General features: G+C 62.2%; 1 protein-coding gene across 1 annotated transcript; it reads left to right on the top strand.

Annotated features, from left to right (window-relative positions):
- Positions 1 to 2,047: 2,047 nt before the first annotated feature.
- Mmp17 (matrix metallopeptidase 17) lies at positions 2,048 to 21,570 on the top strand. Its single transcript, XM_046445966.1, has 10 exons — positions 2,048 to 2,191; positions 10,410 to 10,542; positions 10,788 to 10,917; positions 11,530 to 11,813; positions 12,362 to 12,538; positions 14,297 to 14,396; positions 16,666 to 16,748; positions 16,840 to 16,992; positions 20,431 to 20,688; positions 21,278 to 21,570. Exons 1-10 carry the CDS (start codon positions 2,048 to 2,050, stop codon positions 21,568 to 21,570), a joined length of 1,755 nt encoding a protein of 584 aa, XP_046301922.1.
- Positions 21,571 to 21,861: the final 291 nt, after the last annotated feature.

Genomic DNA, 21,861 nt, shown 5'->3' with positions numbered 1-21,861 from the left:
GGTCCAGTCTCACCACGCTCAGGCCACAGCCAGCCCACTGGGCACAGCCCTGGCTCAGCCAGTCTGCTGCAGACAGGCAGAGTTCACCTTGAACACGAGCCTTCCTGAGCCCAAACAGGAGTGACCGTCCAGGGCAGACAGCAGGTGCTGGACCACCACAGCTGCTCCAGTGGCCTTCCCAGGGGCCACATTGAAGGCCCCAGGTCTTGCACCTCACGCCCACCTGAAGGGCTGGCTGGTGGAAGCTGCCTCTCAGAGCCTGGACTCTGTTAAAGGCCAGAGCACGGGTAGCTTGAAGGCACTCCAGCAGCACTATGCCTCGGCCCCTGGGGAGCCATAAGACCTGTCACCAGCCTCGCAGGACCTGCCGTTCTCCTAGTTGCTGAGGTCAGTCCCTTCCTATGCTTGCTCAGACCCAGCCACTGTCCTTCTTCAGTGCTGATAAAACCCCAGTGAAACCTCTCACCAGCACAAAGCCAACAGCCCCTCCATGCAGCCTTCAGCCTGTACTCAAAACCTCAAAAGCAGTGGGAGTCCCCTTACTCTGATCACCCGCCATGGCACACCCACTGGCCCCTTGATCAGCCTTGCCTGCCACACACACTCTCCCACACCCGGACTTCTGATTTCCTTCAGAAAATCCCTTTCAGCCAGCACACTCCTGTAACCCCCACAGCTCTGGAGGCTCAGGCAGGAGGATCTCAAGTTCAAAGCCAGCCTCAGCAACTTAGTGAGGCCCTAAGCAACTTAGCAAGACCCTGTCTCAAAATAAAAAGGGCTGGGAAATGTGGTTCAGTGGTCAAGCACCCTGGCCAGGTTCAATCTCTAGTACAAAAAAAAAGTCCCTTTCAGCCCAGGCAGCTCCCCTCCTACCACCCGATGCCACAGCCTGGTTCAGGGATAGAGAGTCGGACCATGTCATCCAGAAAGACAGCCTTGATACTAGCTTTAGAGGACCCCTCTCTACCTGCTCTTGCAAGCTGGGAAATGTTTGCTGCAGCTGCCCTTGCAGCCTGAGAGTCCAGGTTCCGGTCCTGCTGCTGTACAGCTCCATCCACTCTTGCTGATGGTGGCCACTCTGGACATCCAATTGAATGAGCCATAAACCCTCTCCTCCACTAGGGCCAGGTTTGGGTTGAATCTCTGTGCTGGGACCTACCTAGTCCTTCCATCAGCACCAGCGATCTGGCCAGGTCCAGTGGCTCAGGAGGCTGAGCAGGAGACTCACAAGTTCCAGGCCAGCCTGGGCAACTTAGGGAGACCCAGTGTCGCCACCAAAAAGAGGCTGAAGAAGGCTCCCAGCCTTCCACTCTCAAACCCTCCCACCGGCTCTCCGGAGGCCAGCACTCTGGGACCCCTCCCCATGCTCTCCGGACTCCCCACGCTCCCTAGGGAACCCCCTCCCCGCTCTCCCCGCCCTGCGTTCTTCGCCCCCACGCTCCCTCTGACTCCCCTCCGGCTCCGCGGCCCGCGGGCTCCCCCACGCGCCCGTTCAGCTGCGACGGCCGCCAGTCCCGAGCGAATGCGACAGGGCCCCAGGCGCTGAGGCGGGCGGAGAGGTCTGCTTCACAAAGGTGGTCAGGACCCCGGGGCTCCGCCGTCCCACCAGCGCGCCGCGGCCTGAGGACGTCTTGGGACCCTCGGGGAGCGCCTGCCTTGCGCGACCCATATACAAAGCCCGTGCGACTCGTAGGCAGGAGGGTGGGTCACGGGCCCTTTAAGGCGGCGGGCGGGGGCGGGGGCGTCCTTAGCCACATTAGCATGTCCCCGCCCCTGGAGGAGGGCGGGCGCGCAGCTAGTCCCGCGGAACTGGGCGCCAAGTGGGTGCGGCCGGGAAGGGCGCCGGCCCTTTAAGGCGGCGGGCGGGGCGAGCGGTTATTAGCGTACATTAGCATGCCCCGCCCCTCGAGGCGGGCGGCGAGCGGTAGTCCTGCTGAGCTGCGCGCGGGGCGCGGGGCGCGGAGCCGAGCGGAGCGGATCGCAGGGCGCGGGCTGCGGGCGGGCGCGGGGACCCTCGCCTCCGCGCCGCCGCAGCCCCGAGAGCGGGATGGGGCGCCGCGCCGCTCGGGGGCCGGGCCCACCGCTCGTGGGACTCCGGCTGTTACCGCTGCTGCTGCTGCTGCTCGCGCTGGCGGCCCGCGGGGGCTGCGCCGCGCCCGCACCTCGCGCAGAGGACCTCAGCCTGGGGGTGGTGAGTGCATGGCCCGGGGCGAGAAGAGCGCCGCGCGTGAGCGAGGGTTCCTGCGGGCGGCTGCGCGGGTGAGGGGGAAGCCCACCTGTGAGTCTCGGGTGAGGGGACCCGGGGCGCTGGGACCCACGTCCCAGGCAGGGAAACTGAGTCCGGGAGCACAGGCTGAGTGAGGCCAATGCTTCCAAGTCTGGGAGGGAGCCGGGTCCCTTCCCCAGTCTTGCGCTCCATGCGCACGCAGCTGTAAGGAGCCTGGGGAGCTGGGGGGAGTCGCCTAGCTGGAGCCCAGGTCCCCGGCTTGGAGCAGTCCCAAAGCGGGGGAGCCCGGAGGGTGGGGACCGCCATCGCAGCTGCCGTGAGCATTGCGCCCCGCGTGCTTCCTGGCGGGAGCAGTGAAGGGCAGGGGCGCGCATCCCTGAGCCGAGGGAGGGCCGAGGCCGTGCCTATGGGCGCTGGGAAAGCCTGTGGTCCCGGAGTTTGCCCGTGAGGGTTCGGGGAAGCCAGGGACAGGTCCCCAGCCCCCGCTGAGCGCGAATGTTGGCCCCGTCCCTCTTCCCTTTCTCTGTGAGGGCGACGATCCTTGCCCTGCCTTCCCTTTGGTCCTGTCCTGAGCCCAGTGGGGACTCCCTACCTTTCCAGGCCCGCCGCAGCCTCATGGCCTTCCCGGCCCTCCAGCCCCTCCAAGACGCTTTCCCAGGCTTGGCTAGGGAGCCCTGCTGGGAGCCGCCCGGCCTCTTCACATATCCCTCTGCTGCCTGCCTGCCCCATCTGAGTCTCCTGCAGACCCTGAGGGTTTAGATCAGACTTCAAGGATCTTGCCACGAAGGTTGGGGTAGCCAGGCGAAGATGCAGCCACTTCCTTTAGCTGAGTTATTATGAGACCCCCACCTGTGCTACCCCGAGTCCAGGGAGATTCAGGGACCCAGGCCAGGGTGGCCTTCCGCCCAACACAAGTGGCCGGCCCACGCAGGCAATCTCCTAATGGGGTCCTGGCAGGCGGATCTCAGCATCACTGGCCTTCCCAGCTCCCAAGCCTCTGGTTCAGGCAAGTGGCCTGGTGGATTTCAGGCAGGAACATTCCAGTGAACATATAACCCCTTGGTTGGCAGGACTTGCTCCAGGGCCATCCCTGAAGTCATCTGGGAGGGCACTGGCCACCTTCCCTGCTGCCCACTTTTGGATGCCCAAAGGGCCCCTGGGGCAGGCTCCCTCCCACCCACCTGGCTTCTGAATTCAGGGCCCCCTCACATCAGGTCCCTTTGTCTCTGGGGGTCTCCCGGCTCCCTCGCTGCAGTGCATACCCAGGGGCAACAGTGTCCCAGCTCCCAAGGTGCCACAAAAGCAGCTGCCAGGAGGGCCTACAGAGTTAGGGTCAGCACCGTGGGGGATGGGGCTGGTCCAGCCCAGTTAGTTGATCAGACCTGGTGCAGTTGGGAAGTTGTGTGCCGTCCCTGGCCACAGAGACTGAGCCAGGCTCACGCTCCTGGCTGGCACCAGGAGCCAGCCTGGGCTTCCTGGTTCTTCAGCACCCCAGTTGTCACTTGCCCACCCCCACTCCCACCCAGCAGGCCACTGAGCAGGGGAAGTAACCCCAGCCTGGCCAGAGGCAGTGGGGCCCTGGCATCCCACTGGTAAAGAACAAAGACAAAGTGGCAGATGCCACAGGCAGCCCCCAGTCCTGGCCCCCACCCGGGGCAGGCCTGGCTCTCTGGCGTGGGCAGACTCGCCCCTTCTGCTCCCATCGTGGTGAGGCGGCGCCCTCTGGTGGCCCCCAGCAGGGATGACGCTAGAGAGCTTCCGGCCCCAGGGGCAGAAAACTGCAAGGGCTGGGCCCTCCAGATCTTCCTGGGGGCACCCACTGGGGGTTTGGGTCTCAGCGCCAATGAGGAGAAGGGCCGCTTTGTGCGCGTGACCCAGCCTCTGCCAGACAGCACTGAGCCCAGCAGTTGGGAGAGGCTGCCCAGCCCAGCCCAGGGTCTCTGCACAAAGCTGGATTGAGGCCTCGGCTGTGAGGGTAGCGGAGGGTGGCCGTTCAGGCTGTACTGGAGCAGGGAAGAGGAGCCACTGGGGCTCCTGGGACTGTCCCCACTGCAGTGCCCATGGGCCTGGGTTTCTCCCCCTGATTCCTGAGTCTGATGCCCACAGCAAAAAGTGTAAGCCCTGCAAAGGTTCTGGGAGTGCCGTCATTTCCCTAGGATCAGGAGGTGGGCATATGCTCCTGAGTCTCCAGTCCCCTGCTGTTCTTGCTTGCAGTCCATCTTGGAGGAGAAGGTCCTGTAGGATGACTGGGTCTCCCCTTGGGTTTCATTGCATGGATGTCACCTCCTTAACCAGGCCTGGGGGGGACATGCCAGCTGTGAGTTCCATTCCACCACTAGCAGCCACTGTGTGCTTCCAGAGGTCCTGGACCTATCTGCTGGGGCAGGCCCAGGAGTTGGTGCGTGGTGACTGGTTTGGCCAAAGTCCTTCCGAGTTTCTCCTCTGATTTCTGCTCCCAGAAACATCTGGTGCTGTCACCTGGCACACACTGAGGGGGTTCTGGTCACCTCCCGGAGGGCTGACAGGATGGTACTAGGACGGCAGCAAGCGGGAGGCAGGACACCAGAGCACACATCAGCCTACGTGTCCCCTTCCTGGGCACTGGCACCCTCAGGCCTGGACACAACCAGCCACAAATGCCCTCAGCACCAGCACCCAAGCAAGCCTGTAGCTGCTCTGTGCCCTCAGCTCTGTGTCCCCGCCTGGCTCAGGGCCCAGGATGTCCCCTGCACCCACCTGAGCCCTGAGAACGTCAGCTGTCACCCTGGTCCTGCACTCAGAGGTGAGAAGGTGCTTCGGTGGGGCCGCGGGCAACTCAGGGCTGGGCACTCACCTGGCATGCACAAGGCCCTGGGTTTGATCTTTGGCACCAAAACAAAACAGTACCACTGAGAAGGAGGGCATCGCTGTATCCCTTGCTTTGTGGTCCCCTCTCGATGGCCATCAGGACCCAGGCTGCTGCTCACATGCTCTGTGACCTAAGCGCCAAGCCTCAACCTCTCTTCTGTACAGTGGGAACAGGCTGCTGCATGTCCTCCGGGTGGCACCTTCCTGAGGGCTGGGGCATGGCAGGGTACCCTCCAGGGCAGCACCTTCCTTGGGGCATGGCAGGGTGCCCTCCATGGTGGCACCTTCCTGAGGGTTGAGGCATGGCGGGGTGCCCTCCAGGACAGCTCTTTCCTTAGGGCATGGCAGAGTGACCTCCACGTGGCACCTTCCTGAGGGTTGAGGCATGGCGGGGTGCCCTCCAGAATGGCGCCTTCCTGAGGGCTGGGGCATGGCGCAGTGCCCTCCAGGGCGGCTCCTTCCTTGGGGCATGGCGGGGTGCCCTCCAGGGCAGCTCCTTCCTAAAGGTCCTGAGGACGCTTTGAATGCCTCTGGTTTTCATGCTGTTGACTGTGACATTGATGACATGGAGCCCTGGCTGTGGGTGCAGGCTTGGTACTGGGCACACAGGGTGCTGTGTGTGTTCACTGGGGGCCTCTGGGCACCTTCCTGTCGCAGCAGGCCTGGGGGGCAGGGCCTCGCACTGACTGCAGGCTGGCTCCCCACCTGGCCTCCTGCTCCCCACCTCTCTCCTGGGTGCCTGTCCCCGCTCTTCTCTCTCCCTGGGTGTCCTGGGCTGGATCCTGCTCTGGCTCTTTGCTCTTGCTGTTCCCACTGCCACAAGCACTCCTGGGCTCATCACCTGGCTAGCTTTTCAAATGTCACCCAGGACTGTTCCTGAGACCTGCTTAATTGGTCCCTCACAGCACGAAAGCTGCAGCACAGGCACCTGTGTGGTGAGCCCGGCTTCCAGTCCCAGCCCTGCCTCTACTGGCTGTGTGACTGTGGACCAGTGTCCTGACCACTCTGTGCCTTAAGTTCCTCATCTGTTAAATGGGGAAACAGCAATGATGCCGATTTTATAAGACTGGTTCACAGCTATCTCCCAGCACCCTCTGGGTGCCAAGTGCATGGCAGAATGGGACAGCCCGGTCCTCCCAGTGCATCTGAGTACTGTGGTGGGCCTCGGCCAGTTTCCAGTGGCCAGTGCAGGATGGCGGCTGATTGTCAGAGCCCTTAGGTGATCACTGCTCATGATGTGAAACCCCCTGAGGCCATTTGTGTGCTGTTGGCCATTCATTTTCCCCTGACTGCAGGGAAATAGTGGTCTGCCCTACTGTCCCCAGCACCCGCCCTCAAGACAGATGGGCAGACACTCAGAGGAATTTGCAAGCTCCCTCCCCCCAGAGATGCTGGGGCAAGGGCTCACCCCAACTTCAGGCCAGCTGCAGAGTCACCCCCAGAGGCAGCTGAGGCCTGGCCTGTGCCTTTCTTTACCCTGTGGCTGAGCTGTGCTGAGTGGCGCTGGCAGGTGACCCACCCTCTCTGGGCTTTCGCTTTCTTGCCTGTGAGTGGAGGTCATGCTGACCATGCCTCCACAGGGGCTTGACGCAGCAAGGGTGGAGAGGGCATGAGAACAGGTGCTGGCCGCAGAGTACTGCGGCTACTGCTGTCAGGCGGGCCAGCTGTGGGGCATTGTGGCAGGGGCTGCAGGGGTCCACTCAGCCATGGTCTTGCGAAGGACCTCTGAGCCTCAATTTCCTCATCTGTGAGATGGCCTTATGGACCTGCTGCCCCCAGGCTGGTGGAATGAGTCAGCCAGGGCCGGAAGCGGTGGGCAGTCAGCCCAGGCCAGCTGAGCCAGGGGTGCATGTAGGTCAGTGCCTGCAGCCCAGGCACAGGGTGGCCCCTGACGACACTGGGGCTTCGCCGTGGGGGGGCCGGGGCTGTGGCTGGTGCCTGGACGCAGTGAGTCAGTGCGGCGGGAGGGGCGCGCTCCCTGTTACCCGCGGGACTCACGGACCCGGCTTTCGCGCCAAGCACCCGCCTCCTTAGGGCCGCGGAAGACGCGGTTTCAGGGAGACCCAGTGTCAGGCGGCGATAATCGCCATCGCGGCGGCAGCGGCCAGAGCGCGGCGGGCTCGGTCCCCGCCGTCGGCCTCAGCGGGCCTGCAGCAACGGCCCGCGGCCTCCACCCGGGAGCCCTGGCCAGGTGGGGAGGCCGGCCGGCCGGCGGCCCCTCCCCGTGGCCTTCTGGAAGGTTCACCCCGCCGCGCAGCGCCCGCTGCTGCAGCCTCCGTTGCCCTGGAGACAGCGGCCGTCTCCGTGGCGACAGTGGAGCGAGGACCGCAGCGAGCAGGAGGCAGGCGGCGCGCGGCCGGCTCCGCGGGTCCCGGAGCTGCTTGGGTTCCAGTGGGTCCCCGTGAAAGGCCAATGGGCACAGCGGGGGGGCGGCGCCCTCGGGACCACCCTGGGCCTCGGCTCTGCCAGCCACGGAGGGGCAGAGGGGCTGGTGCATCCTGGTGGGGCGCAGCGGGGCACCTCTTCTGCAGTCTCTACCCCCAGCAGGGACGGCCAGCTCTGGGTGGCTCTTCCCAGGCTGCTCAGCCCTCTCTGCTGCCTGCTGCCTGGGACCCACTAGCCTCGTCCCACACTGCAAATGAGCTCAGTCCCCAGCCAAAATAAAATGTACACAGCCCTGGGCACTTGGGTACCTGCCCCTTCTGGAGATTGGGAGGAGCTCGAAGGCTGTGCCAGCCATGCCTGCCCCAAGGGCACCAGACCCCAGGCGTGGTCCCAGTCTGCACTGCCCCAGCTCCTCTCCCAGGTCCAGGCAGGCAAGGTCTGGGACAGTGGGCCCTCCTCCTGGGACCTCGCCCCTGGTAGGTGGGGGAGATGTCTACTAAGAGGGCTGGGGTGTCCCCGCCTGGCATCAGGTAGGTCGGGGAGCCTGCGGAGGCCTTCCAGGAGGTGAAGAGCTGGTGCAGCCAAAGCTGAGCTCCTGGCAGAGGCTTCACAACTGTGGTTTCTGGCATTAGAGAAGAAAACTGCAGGGGCTGGGATTGTGGCTCAGCGGTAGAGCGCTTGCCTAGCACGGGCAGGACCCGGGTTCGAGCCTCAGGACCACATAAAAATAAAGGCATTGTGTTGTGTCCATCTACACCTAACAAAATAAATATTTAAAAAATAAAGAAAAAAAAACTGTAGGACCAAATTTACAAATGGCTGGTGTGATGGAGCGTGCCTACCATCCCAGCGACCTGGGAGGCTGAGGCAGGAGGATAGACACTCAAAGCCAGCCTCCATAACTAAAATGAAAAGGGCTGGGGTGCAGCACGGTGGCACAGCGCTTGCCCGGTGTGCTCACAGCCCCGGGTGCATTCCCTGCAAAACCAGAAACAAACCCTTTGGAAAAACCGCCATGCACGTGCTCCCCGGGAATGCTGTTGGGTGTTCCAGGGCCCGGGCAGTGACAAACTGTGGGACACTCAGAACATCCTGTTGATGGAACTCGAGTTGGGAGGTAGCAGGTTGGAACCAGCGCCCAGGGCCCCACTGCACTGCTCACCTCAGTGGTCATCAGGTTCCTCCCAAGGCCCCACCATGAAAGTCCACTTGGAGAACCTGCCCAGTGGCCTTGGAGGGGTCTCCAGGAACCTCCAGTTGTGTGCACTCTTGGGGACCTCCTGTCAAGGCTGAGAGGGGAATCTGGGTTGGGAAAGGGATAAAGGAATGGAGGCAAGATCCCAGCAAGGACCCAGTTGTCACCTGGAGGGGGAATCTAGCTGGTCTGCAGGTGTATGCAAATGATATGCAAATCGTGGAGACTGCCCTCCTGGTTAGTAACTTGTCCCTTTTGAGGTCCTGGAATCTGGGAATTCAGAATCCCATTCCTGCACACGGCTGGCTTCCTGCAGCGCCTTCCTTCCAGCACCAGCCCACAGGACAGGTGGCAGGGGCTGACATGTGGCACAAGTGAAACGAGAGGATTTTTAAAATATCCATCACAAAGACCCACCCAGACCTAGCTAGGTGCAGTGGGGCGCACCTGCCGTCCCAGCCACTTTGGAACTTGAGGTTTGGAGGGTGGCAGGGGTTTTGTTGTTTTTCATACCAGGGACTGAACCCAGGGGTGCTGAGCCACATCCCCAGCCCTTTTAGTTCTTTATTTTGAGATAGGATCTACACTAAGTTGCTGAGGCTGGCTTTGAACCTGTGATCCTCCTGCCTCAGCCTCCTGAGCCTCTGGGATTCCAGGCATGTGCCACCGCTTCCATCCTGAGGACAAGTTTGAGGCCAACCAGGGCAACTTAGTGAGACTGTGCCTCAAAATGAATAAAAAAGGCTGAGATGTGGCTCAGTGGAGGGGTCGTCTGGCGTGTGTGAGGCGCCAGGTGGGAGCCCCGGTATGCAAAAAGGAAAAGAGGAGGGTCTGCTGGTTGGCCCTGGCATGTTACCTGGTTCACACCCTTCTTGAAGCAGGTCCAGGGTTGGAGTGGACACAGGGAGTCCCTGAAACCCAACCTTTGGGTGCTCCAGGGCGGGTAAGCTGTGACTGGGGACAGAGCAGTGCTCATGGGACCATCACTGCCTTTTGCACAGTGGTACAGCGCCACCTGGTGGCTCAAGGAGCCACAGCTGTGGATGGGGCTGCAGATGAGGCCCACCCCAGGACCCAGGGCCCCCTTGGTGGCAGCTCGACCTGCCTTCCTGCTTGGCTCAAGGGTCGGGTGACCCTTCTGCCCACCACTCGCTGTTTCCAACATCCCAGATCCTCCGTACAGAGCACCTGGGCAGTGCTGGTGTGAGCCCCTCCCACCTCCCCACTGACCCGTCCTCAACCACCCTGCCAAGTCGGCACTGTACTGGCTTCACTGCTGAGAAAGCAGCCCAGAGGGTCTGACCACCCTTCCCCAGGCTGCACAGCAGAATGTCCAGTGGGCAGCCTGGGCCCTAGGCCCTCGGTGCCATTCTTCTGTGAGGTCATCTCTTGCCTTTCTTGACAGGGGCTTCAAGCCTTTGGTCCTAGACCACCCCTAATAGGTAGCCTGGGGCCTGCATCTGGTGCTGGCCACACTGAAGAAACTTTTAACTTCACTTGTGTCCCCTGGACATTTTGCTGCCTCAGGAGTGAGGTGGTGCAGGCCTGCTGTGAGCAATTGCACAGGTTGGGCACTGTACAAGCCCGCCCTGGCTAAGAGGCGTCAGGTTTTTTAGCTGCCTATAGAGTAACTGGACGGAGGGCATCGGGCCGGGGTGGTGTTGCTCGGAGGCCTGCTCCCTGCATCGTACTGGTCCAGGCAGCTCTGCGTGGAGCCGCACCGTGGCCACCCCTCACTCTGCCCTCTGTCCCTAGGAGTGGCTGAGCAGGTTTGGCTACCTGCCCCCAGCGGACCCCGCGACAGGGCGGCTGCAGACGCAGGAAGAGTTGTCCAAGGCCATCGCCACCATGCAGCAGTTTGGCGGCCTGAAGGCCACTGGCATCCTGGGTCAGTTCTATGGACGGCAGGAGACACCGTGGTCCCTGTTGGGCCGTGCCGGCCCGGCCGCTCCCCTCCTGGGCCCTGCCCCTTGGTGGGCCTCATCTGACAGGCCTTCCCCAGGACCAGGGGAAACAGGCCTGGGCCTGAGGCCCGTGACCAGAGGCCAGGCTGCAGCTTTTGGGGGCTCCTGGGAACCTCGGGCTGGGGGGCAGGTGGGCCAGGCCTGCTGCTGACCAGCACCCCCCCTGCAGATGAGGCCACTCTGGCCCTGATGAAGACCCCGCGCTGTTCCCTCCCTGACCTGCCCCCTCTGTCCTGGGCTCGAAGGAAGCGCCAGGCTCCGGCTCCAACCAAGTGGAACAAAAGGAACCTGTCATGGAGGTGGGTGACCAGGCCAGGAGAAGGACACCGGGCCTGACGGGGTGTCACCTGCCACGGTGCCTGCCATGCCAAATGCCACCAACCAGGGACTGAGACACCTGGGATTGATTTCCTGTGTTCTGGAAGCCAGAAGCCGGTCCTGCCTGGAGGGGATGTCCCAGGTGTCCCTCACCCACCTCTGCTCCCCTCTGCATGTGGCCTCCTCTCTTGGGGTCTCTGCCTCCTGCCTCCTATGGGGAGACCCCTAGATTGGGGATTGTCTCACGCAGTTCCTTCCTTGTGCTCTCAGGTCTGGGAGGAGGGGGTTCGTGGGCTGCCCTTCTGCTGGCCCCTGAGGTCAGCACTGGCTCAGGTGGACCTGGCTGACGGGCCCTGTGAAGCTCCAGCAGGGCAGGCTGCAGACCCTTGCTCCTCAGCCCCCTGGACCCTCCCTCCCGTGTCCAGCTGGGGTGACTCCTGGGACCTCTGAGGAGGGACAGAGGTGGAAGGTAGTGGTACACCCTTGTAGGCCCCACAGCCCCAACGGGGGAGGATGCCCATCCAGCCTGGGGCACGGCCTGTGCTCCCCGGCCTGGACCTGCTCTTCCCTCCCACCCCCCCACCCCCCCGCAGGGTCCGGACCTTCCCGCGGGACTCAGCCCTGGGCCCCGACACGGTGCGGGCGCTCATGTACTATGCTCTCAAAGTCTGGAGTGACATCGCCCCGCTGAACTTCCACGAGGTGGCCGGCAGCACCGCAGACATCCAGATAGACTTCTCCAGGGCCGACCACCAGGATGAATACCCCTTCGACGGCCCCGGCGGCACAGTGGCCCACGCCTTCTTTCCCGGAGACCACCATTCTGCAGGGGACACCCATTTTGACGATGAGGAGGCTTGGACCTTCCGCTCCTCTGGTGGGTGCTGAGTCCCTGGGACCCCTAGGCCCGGGCAGCCCCCACAGACTCCCTGAGGTGACGCGGAGCCACCCAGCCCCGAGACCAAGTGGCAGGTGGGCCACGTGCCCCCAGCCAAACTGGCGTAAAGGTGCCTGTGAATGGCCGGGCAGTCCCGGCTCCAGCCACCCCTGGGTGTCCATGAGCAGCCAGGCCGGCCTTGCCCGGGCCTCTCCTAGTGAGGAGGGCCCAGCCCATCGTTTGGGGCCAGGCCTGTAGCTCCAGGGTCTGAGGACCCACTTGACACCCGGGCCTTTGTGCTCGGGGACTCGGCTGGTCCTCAAAGCCTGAATGAGCCCCACGTGGCCCAGAGAGGTTGCTGCCTGCTGTGAGCATGCAGGGGACCCCCAGGGAGAAGCCGAGATCCCACAGAGCCGCAGAGGGAGCGGGCAGTCCCAGCAGAGTCCCCTGAAGGGACGCAGCCCCGGCACCACCAGGGCAGCAGGCCCCCACATGTGGCCCCGGACTGCAGGGGAGAGGGGGTTGCTCATGCAGCTCCCATCCCCCAGATGCCCACGGGATGGACCTGTTTGCAGTGGCCGTCCATGAGTTTGGCCATGCCATCGGGCTGAGCCACGTCTCCACCCCCAGCTCCATCATGCAGCCATACTACCAGGGCCCCGTGGGCGACCCGCTGCGCTACAGGCTGCCCTACGATGACAGGGTGCGCGTCTGGCAGCTGTATGGTGAGTGTCCCCGAGGCCGGACACAGGCCCCCTGGATGTCCTGAGCTTGGCTCAGCTGGCCTCAGACTGCCCCGTGCCAGACACACTGGCTGCCCTGCGTGAGTGGCAGGAAGGGAGGAGGGGACCAGCTGGCCTCAGCCTCTCTCAGAGCCCACCCTGGGTCCCTAGGAGCATAGGGAAAGCCACATCTGTCCCCAGTTCTCAGGATCCTGGCAGCAGCAATGGGGCAAGTGCAGGCCTGTGCAGAGCAAGGGGCCCTGCAAGTCTCCATGGTCCTGAGAGGGGACAACTGTCCACACAGGGGAAAACCAAGGCACATGGAGGCAGTCAGCTTACCCAGGGTGGACCACAGGAGCCAGGGCCAGGCAGCTTACCCAGGGTGGACCACAGGAGCCGGGGCCAGGCAGCTTACCCAGGGTGGAACACAGGAGCCAGGGCCAGGCAGCTTGCCCAGGGTGGACCACAGGAGTGCACGGGCCAAGCTGAGCTCCGCCCCAGGGCCCCTCCCTCCTGAAAACCATCAGAAATAAGGCTAAAGAGCCCTGTCCCCCATCCTGGGAACCCGAGCCCCAGAGAGGAGGTGATGAGACCCCTGTGTCCTGGTCCCGGCCATGCCCGGCCACTCCCCAGTCCAGGGCCCAGGCCTCACTCTGTGCTGTCCCTACCACTCTCCACCAATGTCTGTGGGGCTAGAGGAAACCCAGGGCCTCACCCATGAGGGGCAAGTACCTCACCCATCCGTCCCCAGATGGGGTGTCGCTTTCACTGCAGTAAAACGCACATCCTGCAAAATTCACCCTTTGAAGTGTCCATGTCTAGCCAGGTGCAGTGCCCCCCCCCACCCCCGTAATCTCAGCAGTTTAAGATGCTGAGGCAGGAGGATCACCAGTTCAGGGCCAGCCTCAGCAACTCAGTGAGGCCCTGCCTCAAAATAAAAAACTTAAATGGGCTGGGATGTGGCTCAGTGGTCCAGAGCTTGGGTCACTCCAGAGAGACCAGGGCCTGCGAGCCTCTCCTCCTCCCCAGCCCCGGCAGCCAGGGCTCTTTCTGTCCCTACGGTTGGCCTGCTGGGGCCACCAGCTTGGCCAGGCAGGCCGTCCAGGGCCTTCGGCCACTGGTGTCTTTCAGGGTGCACAGCGTCCTCAGGTCCCACCACGTCTAGCGTGTCAGAGCATGTCCCTCTTCACACTGAGCTCCTGCGTCCATGTACCTGTGGTGACGGGCACTTGGGCTGCTTGCCCCCCTCCCAGGGCAGCTCTGATGGCGTTGTGAGCGTGGTGTCTGGCTGCTCTTGGACACGTGCTTCCCATCCTTCTGGTTTTTGCAGCCGTGGAAACTGAACCCAGGACTTGTTTCTGGGCACCAGTGCCCCCCACTGAGCCGTGGCCTGCGGTTGGCCAGTGTCCCCACCAAGCCGTGGCCCAGTCCTTTGTATTTTATTTTGAGACAGGGTCTTGCTGAGGTGCCCGCTGGCCTGGAATTGCCGTCCTCTGGAGGGGCCGGGATTGTGCATGTGGCTGCCGCCTGGCACCACTTCAGTTCTTGCAGGTGGACAGGGAGGGTCAGGCGGGCCAGCGCTGGGCAGGCTCTGAAGGCGGCCTAAGCGCTTCGTGGTCCCTCAGGGCCGTTCCTGCAGTGGGAGGGGTGCTGGGGTCCTGTCAGCCCAGAGGCCTGGCTCCATCCTGGGGTCTCCAGAGGGCCTGCAGGGACGTGAGGAGTAAGTTCCTGGGCTGGATGCTGTCCTCCTTGTTCCCACAGGTGTGCGGGAGTCTGTGTCCCCCACAGCACAACTAGACACCCCAGAGCCCGAGGAGCCACCCCTACTGCCAGAGCCCCCCGACAACCGTTCCAGCACCCCGTAAGCCATGGCCCTGTCACCATGCGGTGGCCTGCCTGTCCTCATCCAGTGTGCACAGAGCCCTGCGATGCGCACGGCTGTGTGGGCCCACTGGCCGGCACCTCGCCTCCCTCCTCCGCGCTCTCCATTTTTCCTGCTTCCTCCTTCCTTCCTTCCTTGTGCTGGGACTGACCCTCAGGTGCTGCACTCTGAGCCGCACCCCAGTCCTTTTCCTCTGTGGTTTTAAGACAAGGTGTCACCAAGGTGCCCAGGCGGACCTGGGACTTGCCATCCTCCTGCCTCAGCCTCTCATCGCTGGGTTTCCGGGTTGCCCAACCGCACTGGCGGAAGGGGCGGTCAAGGCGGAGGGTGCGTGGTCTGCAGGCCTGGGGGCTTCTGCAGCTGAGCACGAGGGCCCATCCACTGCCCTTGGCCACACTGCACGGTGCTGGGGGGAGCCAGGGCCTCTGCTCCAGGCTGGCCCAGCCGCTGCCTCTCTGGGAGCTGGCCCCTGTCGTGGAGGGCCATGCACTCTGGCTGCTCAGTTACTCAGTGGCCCCTGATTGTGGGCTGTAACCAGGGATAGCCATGGCACTTTCTGTGGCCGTGTTCTGGAGGTGGGATTGGGGTCTGGCCTCTTGGTGGGACACGGTTCCCCTCCGGCCCACAGCGCAAGGAGCACCCACAGCCCCAGTGTGCTCAGAGGTGGCCCCTGCCACCCTGGGACGCAAGGGAGCAGGCAAGCATGAGTCTCCCCTGAGGCGCTGCCCAGAGTCCATGGGGATGAGGGCTCCTTGAGAGCACCTGCTCCCATTCTTCCTTTTACAAATATATTCTGGCACCAGGGAACGGATCCAGGGCACTCAACCACCCAGCTCCACCCAGCCCTTTTATAGGTGGACACAATATCCTTATTTTACATGTATGTGGTGCCGCAGTCTGTCTGGGCACAAATAACCGAGCCGCCAAAAAGCCTTGTAGATTCAAACAGCAACTCTTTATTCCCGAACTCTCACCGGCACTCTACACACACTTCCCGGGAACACACTCCCTCCACTGGGCTCCAATTCTCTCAGAACCCCAAGGGGAACTCCCAAGTAGCAGGGTGCCTGAGGCAGCAGGATCCGCCCTAATCCCAGCAGGATCTGCCCTATTCCCAGCAGGATCCTAATCCCGGAGCAGGGTCACCTTTCAACCATTCCCTCTGGCAAAAATGCCAGGCATCATTCTGACTAAACTGTGGCTCTCAACAGTAGCGCTTGCCTGGCATGCGTGCAGCCTGGGTTCAGTCCTCAGCACCACATACAAAGATGTTGTGTCTGCCGAAAACTAAAAAAAAAAATAAATATTAAAATTCAAAAAAAAAATTTTTTTTTGGTACCAGGGATTGAACCCAGGGGTGCTTAACCATTGAGCCACATCCCCAGCCCTTTTTAAAAAAGTTCTTCTTAATAGGTTTTTTTTGTTTTGTTTTTTAGTTGTCAACAGATCTCCATTTTATTTACTTATTTACGTGTAGTGCTGAGAATTGAACCCAGGGCGTCACACATGCTAGGCAAGCGCTCTGCCACTGAGCCATGTCCCCAGCCGTTTTTATATTTTGAGACAGGGTCTCACCAAGTTTCTTAGGGTCTTGCTAGGTTGCTTAGGCTGGCCTTGAATTTGAGATCCTCCTGCCTCAGCCTCCAGAGGGGCTGGGATTAGGCGTGCACCACCACGCCTGGCCCATGCCTCGTCTTTGAGGAGCCAATTCACAGTCCCGCCAACAGTGTAAAAGTACTCCTTTCCCTCCACATCCTCGCCAGCATTTATTGCTATTTGTATTTTTTTTAGAGGAAAAGTTTATTTGGGGGCTCATGGTGTCAGAGGTCTCAGTCCATAGAAGGCTGCTCCGTTTCTGGGGGCTCACGGTGAGGCAGGATGTCATGCAAAAGTGTGGGCTTCGGGAAGCCGTGTTCCTGGGGACTGCCGTTGTGACTGGTGTGAGATGTAGTCTCAGTGTTGTCTTGTGCGTTTCCCTGGTTGCAACTGGTGTTGGACATTTTTCATATATCTGTGGGCCTTTTGTGCTTCTCTGGAGAAGCATCTGGTCCCTCTGTCCGTTTAATGAGGGGGACATTTGTTTTTTTATGGGTGAGTTTTTACATATTGTGGCTATGAATCCCCTGTCAAGAGAGCAGTTGGCAAGCTCGCCCCTCTGTGGGCTCCCCATGGGTCCCCTGTTACAGGAAGCCAGGATCCGGGGGTGCGTGGCCTGGCACCTCCTGCCCACCTGGCCCTCTTCCCGCAGGCCCAGGAAGGACGTGCCCCACAGGTGCAGCGCCCATTTTGACGCAGTGGCACAGATCCGTGGCGAAGCCTTCTTCTTCAAAGGTGCCCCCAGGGCCCAGGGGTGGGAGGTGGCGGGATTCAGCCCACGGGGTCCCCAGACTCGCCACCTGCAGCCACCCCCTTGTCCCCTCAGGCAAGTACTTCTGGAGGCTGAACCGGGACCGGCACCTGGTGTCCCTGCAGCCGGCGCAGATGCACCGCTTCTGGCGGGGCCTGCCGCTGCACCTGGACAGCGTGGACGCCGTGTATGAGCGCACGAGTGACCATAAGATTGTCTTCTTCAAAGGTGGGTGGGCCTCCCCAGCTCTGTGGCCTTGCTGACGGAGGCTGCAGCGGCACCCACAGCACAGACGCACCTGCCGGGAGGCTGCTCCGTGGTCTGCTCCACAGTCCAGAGCACAGAGCCCCTCGTGCCTTGTGCACTAGGTGGATACATATTGAGCACCTGCTGTATACCCAGCCTGTGGTAGTTCCTATAGGTACACAGGGAGCAACATGACAACCCAGGCCTCGTGCTAGAAAGCTCTCGCAAGTACTAAGAATGTCAGCTGAAGGAGGGCTCAGTGTGGGGAGGACTCAGGTTGGCACAGAGCACCTCGAGCAAGGAAAGCCACTTCAGGAGATGCCATTTGAGCCGGGCACAGTGGCACCTGCCTGTAACCCCAGCCACTCTGGAGGATCACAAGTTCGAGGTCAGCCTCGGCAACTTAGATCCTGTCTCAAAATAAAAAGGACTGGGAATATAACTCAATAGTAGAAATGCCCCTGGGTCCACTCCTCAGAACCAAAAACAACCCCAGAGTTCCAGAAACAGAGTTCAGGTCAGGGACAGTCAGAGCCAAGGCCCTGAGGCAGCAGCCGTCCTGCTGAGCACAAAGAATGCCTAGTTTGGGAAAGGCCTGGAGGCCTCATCACTGGGATAGTACCCACCCTCGGGAGCAGGTCTCCTGGGCCCACCCCCTGGAGGGGACCAGCAGGAACTCGCCCCTCCCCACCGTGGCCCGGAGTCTGACCTCAGTGAGGACAGGGCGCCCTGGGCTCCAGGAGCACTGTCCAGGCCTCTCAACCCCATATAGCGCTGGCCGCATGGGCTGCGCCTCCCATCGGTGCCGCCTCTGGTCTCTGATGAGGAGGCCCAAAGCAGCAGGATCCTCTTTTAGCCACGATTCCTGCAGAACCCCGGCCAGCAGGGCCACGTGCTGAGGACCCAGGACTCGAGCCCCAGGGAGGGTCAGCCCAGCACTGGCCGCCTGCTCCTCCTGGAGGTGCAGAGAGCCTGGCTGCGGCTGCCTCTTGTAGCTGCTGCCTCCCTCCCATGCGTCTCTCACATAGCCCTTGTAGTCCCGGGCACCTGCACTGGCAAGCCCTGGGGACCCTCGGGTGAGTGACGCTTCAGGAGAGGCAGGTGGGACCCTTGGGTGGTGGAGGCAGGAGGCTGCCCCTGGGACCCTGCTCCGCAGCAGAGAGCAGCATGTGCAGTGGCTCCTGTAGTGTCTGTTGCTTGGCCGTGTCCCCGGGAGGACGGTGCACCGTGAGCAGCACCACTGCTCCTGCTCTGCACATGGCCCGCATGGGCCCATCAAGACCCACAGAACCTCCTCCTTTTTCAAAATTTTATGTTGGGGGGAAAAAATCAGACTTGTAGAAAAACTGCAGAACTATCACATGGGCCAGGCACCCTGGTGCTCGCCTGTGATCCCTGCAGCTCAGGAGGCTGGGGCAGGAGGATCCAAGTTCAAGGCCAGCTTCAGCAAAGTAGCAGGACCCTGAGCAACTTAGGGAGAACTGTGACTAAATAAGATACAAAGAGGTATGGGTTTGGTCCCCAGGACAAGTGGCCCGTTCCCAGTACAAAACACAAAACGAACCAGAACAAAGAGTAGCAGGGTCTTCTGGACAGGGAGACGCAGACTGCAGCACGGCGCTCCTAGAGTCCCACAGAGCCCCAGCAGCCACCAGTGACCAGATGCCGCCATCCAGGGTACAAGCTCGCCTGCCACCTGCCCACAGGACCGCCAGGGTCCCTGTGTGCTCGGCTGCCTCCCTGGTCTCTGACCGGAACGTTCCCTGGGCCTGTGGTGCTGCTCCCATCAGGAGCTCCAGGCCTCGGGGTCTGTGCCTCCCAGGGTCAGGTCCTGGGCTCCCACTGGCCGAGCATCACCGAGGGCTGGTGTCTGACCCGTCCCTCCCAGGGATGCTCCCTGGGGTCATCTGCAGAGGCTGCCCACAAGTTTCTCTGCTGCTATGCGTTTTGGGTGAGACGAGAGGCCCAGGTCCATGGGCTTTGCACCCATGTCCCCGATGGAGCCTGCCAGTTCCTGTGCTGTCTGCTTTCAGCTGACCTGTGTCCTCCCCCAGGGAGCCGGACAGAGCTCCATAGCGGCTCTCATACCCTTGACCCTTCCCTGCTACAGCATCACAGCTGTCCCTATCTGGAACACTTGTGCGTGAGTGAGTGTGTGTGCGTGTCTGTGGTGTGTGTCTGTGGTATGTGCATGTGTGTGGCACCGAGGACTCACCCAGGCTTCCCCATGCCAGGCAAGTGCCCCACTACTGAGCCACACCCAGCCCCTGGTGGTTCCTTTCAGTGATGGCAGGAAGGAGGCCCGTGACAGACTCTGATGTTCAGCTGTTTCCAGCGCGTGACTTGGTGCTGCTGGGCATTGGCCTTCCACCCACAGAGCTCGCCATCTGCCCAGACTGAACACCAGCTGGCCCCTGGCTCCCGTTCCCTCTGTCCCTGGGGGTCTGGCTGCTCCAGAGCCTCCCTGAGTGCCTGCACGCACAACGCGCTCCAAGTCCATCCTTGTTGGGGCCTGTGGCAGGACTCCCCTCCTTTTTGCTACTGGGGTTGCACCCAGGTGCTCCACCCTGAGCATCTGCAACCCTGTCTGTCCTTTGCGACACGGTCTTGCTAAGTTGCCCAGGCTGGCCTCAACTTGCCATCCTCCTGCCTCAGCCTCCTAAGCTGCTGGGATCATGGAGGGCGACACATGCCGGGCAGAATTTCCCCCACCTCAAGGCTGAATATGGTCCATCCTGAGGACCCACTGCAGTCTGCCTGTGCGCACTGTGGGTGGAGCTGGGGCTGCTGTGCACAGGGCTGCTGCGCCCCGGCCTGCAGGCCTCTCTGGGGATCCTGCTCAGTTCTTGGTCTCTGGCGGGGCGAGGGCCTCTGCCTGGCTCTGCTGGTCACTCTCTGAGGCGCCAGGCTGTGGCCCCACCATGTTTGTTCCCACCAGCTGACCAGTGTGCCACCTTGCATCCTGGCCACCTCCGAGGCACCCTCCCTCATGTCCTCCCATGTGACTCAGACCCTCTGTCCAGCAAGGGGCTTTGAAGCGTCTTGCTTACTGCGTAAATCCACACGCAGGCCTTGGACCGAGCACCTTGCTTGATTTCTCCATGAAGACGTTCCTAGCCCCCTGCCCAGAACTTGGGTAGGACACGAAACAGCATCCCCAGGCAGTGGCCAACTCACCCTATGTTATGTTTCTGGTCCTAAATGGCCACCAGAGCAGAGCCTGCATCCACAGGCTGCTGGTTACATGACCGACCCAGGCCTGGCACATAGTAGGTGCTCAATAAATACCCACGAGGACTCCTGGGCACTGTGATGCGGGTGACCACTCTGCAGCCACGTCACCCCACCCCTGGGTGAGGGCGGCAAACATGGGAGCAGGCCAGCTGGAGCCCCTGCCCACGTTCTTTCTCTCGCCCCCAGGAGACAGATACTGGGTGTTTAAGGACAATAACGTAGAGGAAGGATACCCACGGCCCATCTCGGACTTCAGCCTCCCGCCGGGCGGTGTGGATGCCGCCTTCTCCTGGCCTCACAATGACAGGACTTATTTCTTTAAGGACCAGCTCTACTGGCGCTATGATGACCACACTCGGCGCATGGACCCTGGCTACCCTGCCCAGGGCCCCCTGTGGAGGGGTGTCCCCAGCACGCTGGATGACGCCATGCGCTGGTCTGATGGTGAGCATGCTCAGGGGGGAGGCTGTGCAGCCTCAGTTTCCTCACCAGCAAAATGGGGGTTCCCTGAGCCAGGGCTTGCCTGTCAGCTGAGTCCTGACTCCAGAAGTCCACACCCCTGGCTCCCCCACCTCTCAGCCCATCCTCCACCCTGCCCACTCCCTCCACCAACACCAGCCTCTTCCTGCTTCTCAAACCCAAACACACTGGACCCCAGGCCTTTGCACCTGTGGGGACTTCTGGATCACCTTCCTAGGCACCACACAGCCTGGCCAGTGCTCAACATCTTCCAGGACTCCTGTGCCCCCAGTTTGTATCTGCCCCTGGCAGCATAGAAGCACCCCAGCTGGCCAGCCGCACAGGACAGGCAGTGTCCCTCGCTCTGAGTTGTGCCCTGACACCTAGCACAGCCTGCACAGGGCAGGGTCCTAGATAAAAGCCCAGTCAGGGAAAGGAACTCTAGAGGTGGCCCACCCACCGCCCCTGCCTCCCGTGGCTCCTCCTCCGTGGCCGGGCCCTCCCTCTCCTGTGGACCTGCTGGTGTGGTCCTCCCGCCCCGCCCCGGGGCTTAGCCTGGCCCTGCTCTCCGCAGGTGCCTCCTACTTCTTCCGCGGCCAGGAGTACTGGAAAGTGCAGGAAGGCGAGCTGGAGGCGGCGCCCGGGTACCCGCAGTCCACTGCGCGGGACTGGCTGGTGTGCGGGGAGCCGGCGGCCGGCGAGGCGGAGGCAGAGGCGGCCCGAGCGCAGCCGGGGCCGCAGGGCCGCGCGCAGGACGGCCTCGCCGTGTGCTCCTGCTCCTCCGCCGCGCCCGCGCCGTCCGCCTCGCCGCCGCCGCAGCTGCTGCTGCTGTGCGCGCTGGGTGCCGCCCGGGCCGGGGCGCGGTGAGCCGCGGGGCCGGGGACCCGCGGACGCCTTCCCGCCTGAGCCGCCGCCTCCTCACAAGGGCGCAAACGCGACCTCGCCCTGCCACGTGGAGCAGCGGAGACCCTGCGCTTGGTAGGGAAGGGGCTAATAGATGGCCCTCCTGGCGTCCGTTGCCACCTTCCCTTGCCTCCTGCGAGTCCCCAGGGGCCATTGTGCCCTTTTCCCTGGGAAAGTAGAGGCCCAGCGGAAAAACTCGGAGTGCACAGCACGCTCTGGACATTCATAGATACTTGTCACCCACTCATCCATCTA

The sequence above is a fragment of the Marmota monax genome, unplaced genomic scaffold, assembly GCF_021218885.2.
Source record: "Marmota monax isolate L192 unplaced genomic scaffold, Marmota_monax_Labrador192_F-V1.1 WCK01_AAM20220418_F8-fsc00200, whole genome shotgun sequence".
NCBI classification, from domain to species: domain Eukaryota; kingdom Metazoa; phylum Chordata; class Mammalia; order Rodentia; family Sciuridae; genus Marmota; species Marmota monax.
The sequence above is the reverse complement of the archived record's forward strand: the minus strand, read 5'-3'. Positions and strand labels throughout refer to the sequence as shown.

Coding starts and splice junctions, on each gene's coding strand:
- Mmp17 (XM_046445966.1), top strand. CDS start 2,048: ATGGGGCGCCGCGCCGCTCGGGGGCCGGGCCCACCGCTCGTGGGACTC. Junction 10,543..10,787: donor GAAGGCCACTGGCATCCTGG/GTCAGTTCTATG, acceptor CCCCCCCTGCAG/ATGAGGCCACTCTGGCCCTG. Junction 16,749..16,839: donor CGAAGCCTTCTTCTTCAAAG/GTGCCCCCAGGG, acceptor TTGTCCCCTCAG/GCAAGTACTTCTGGAGGCTG.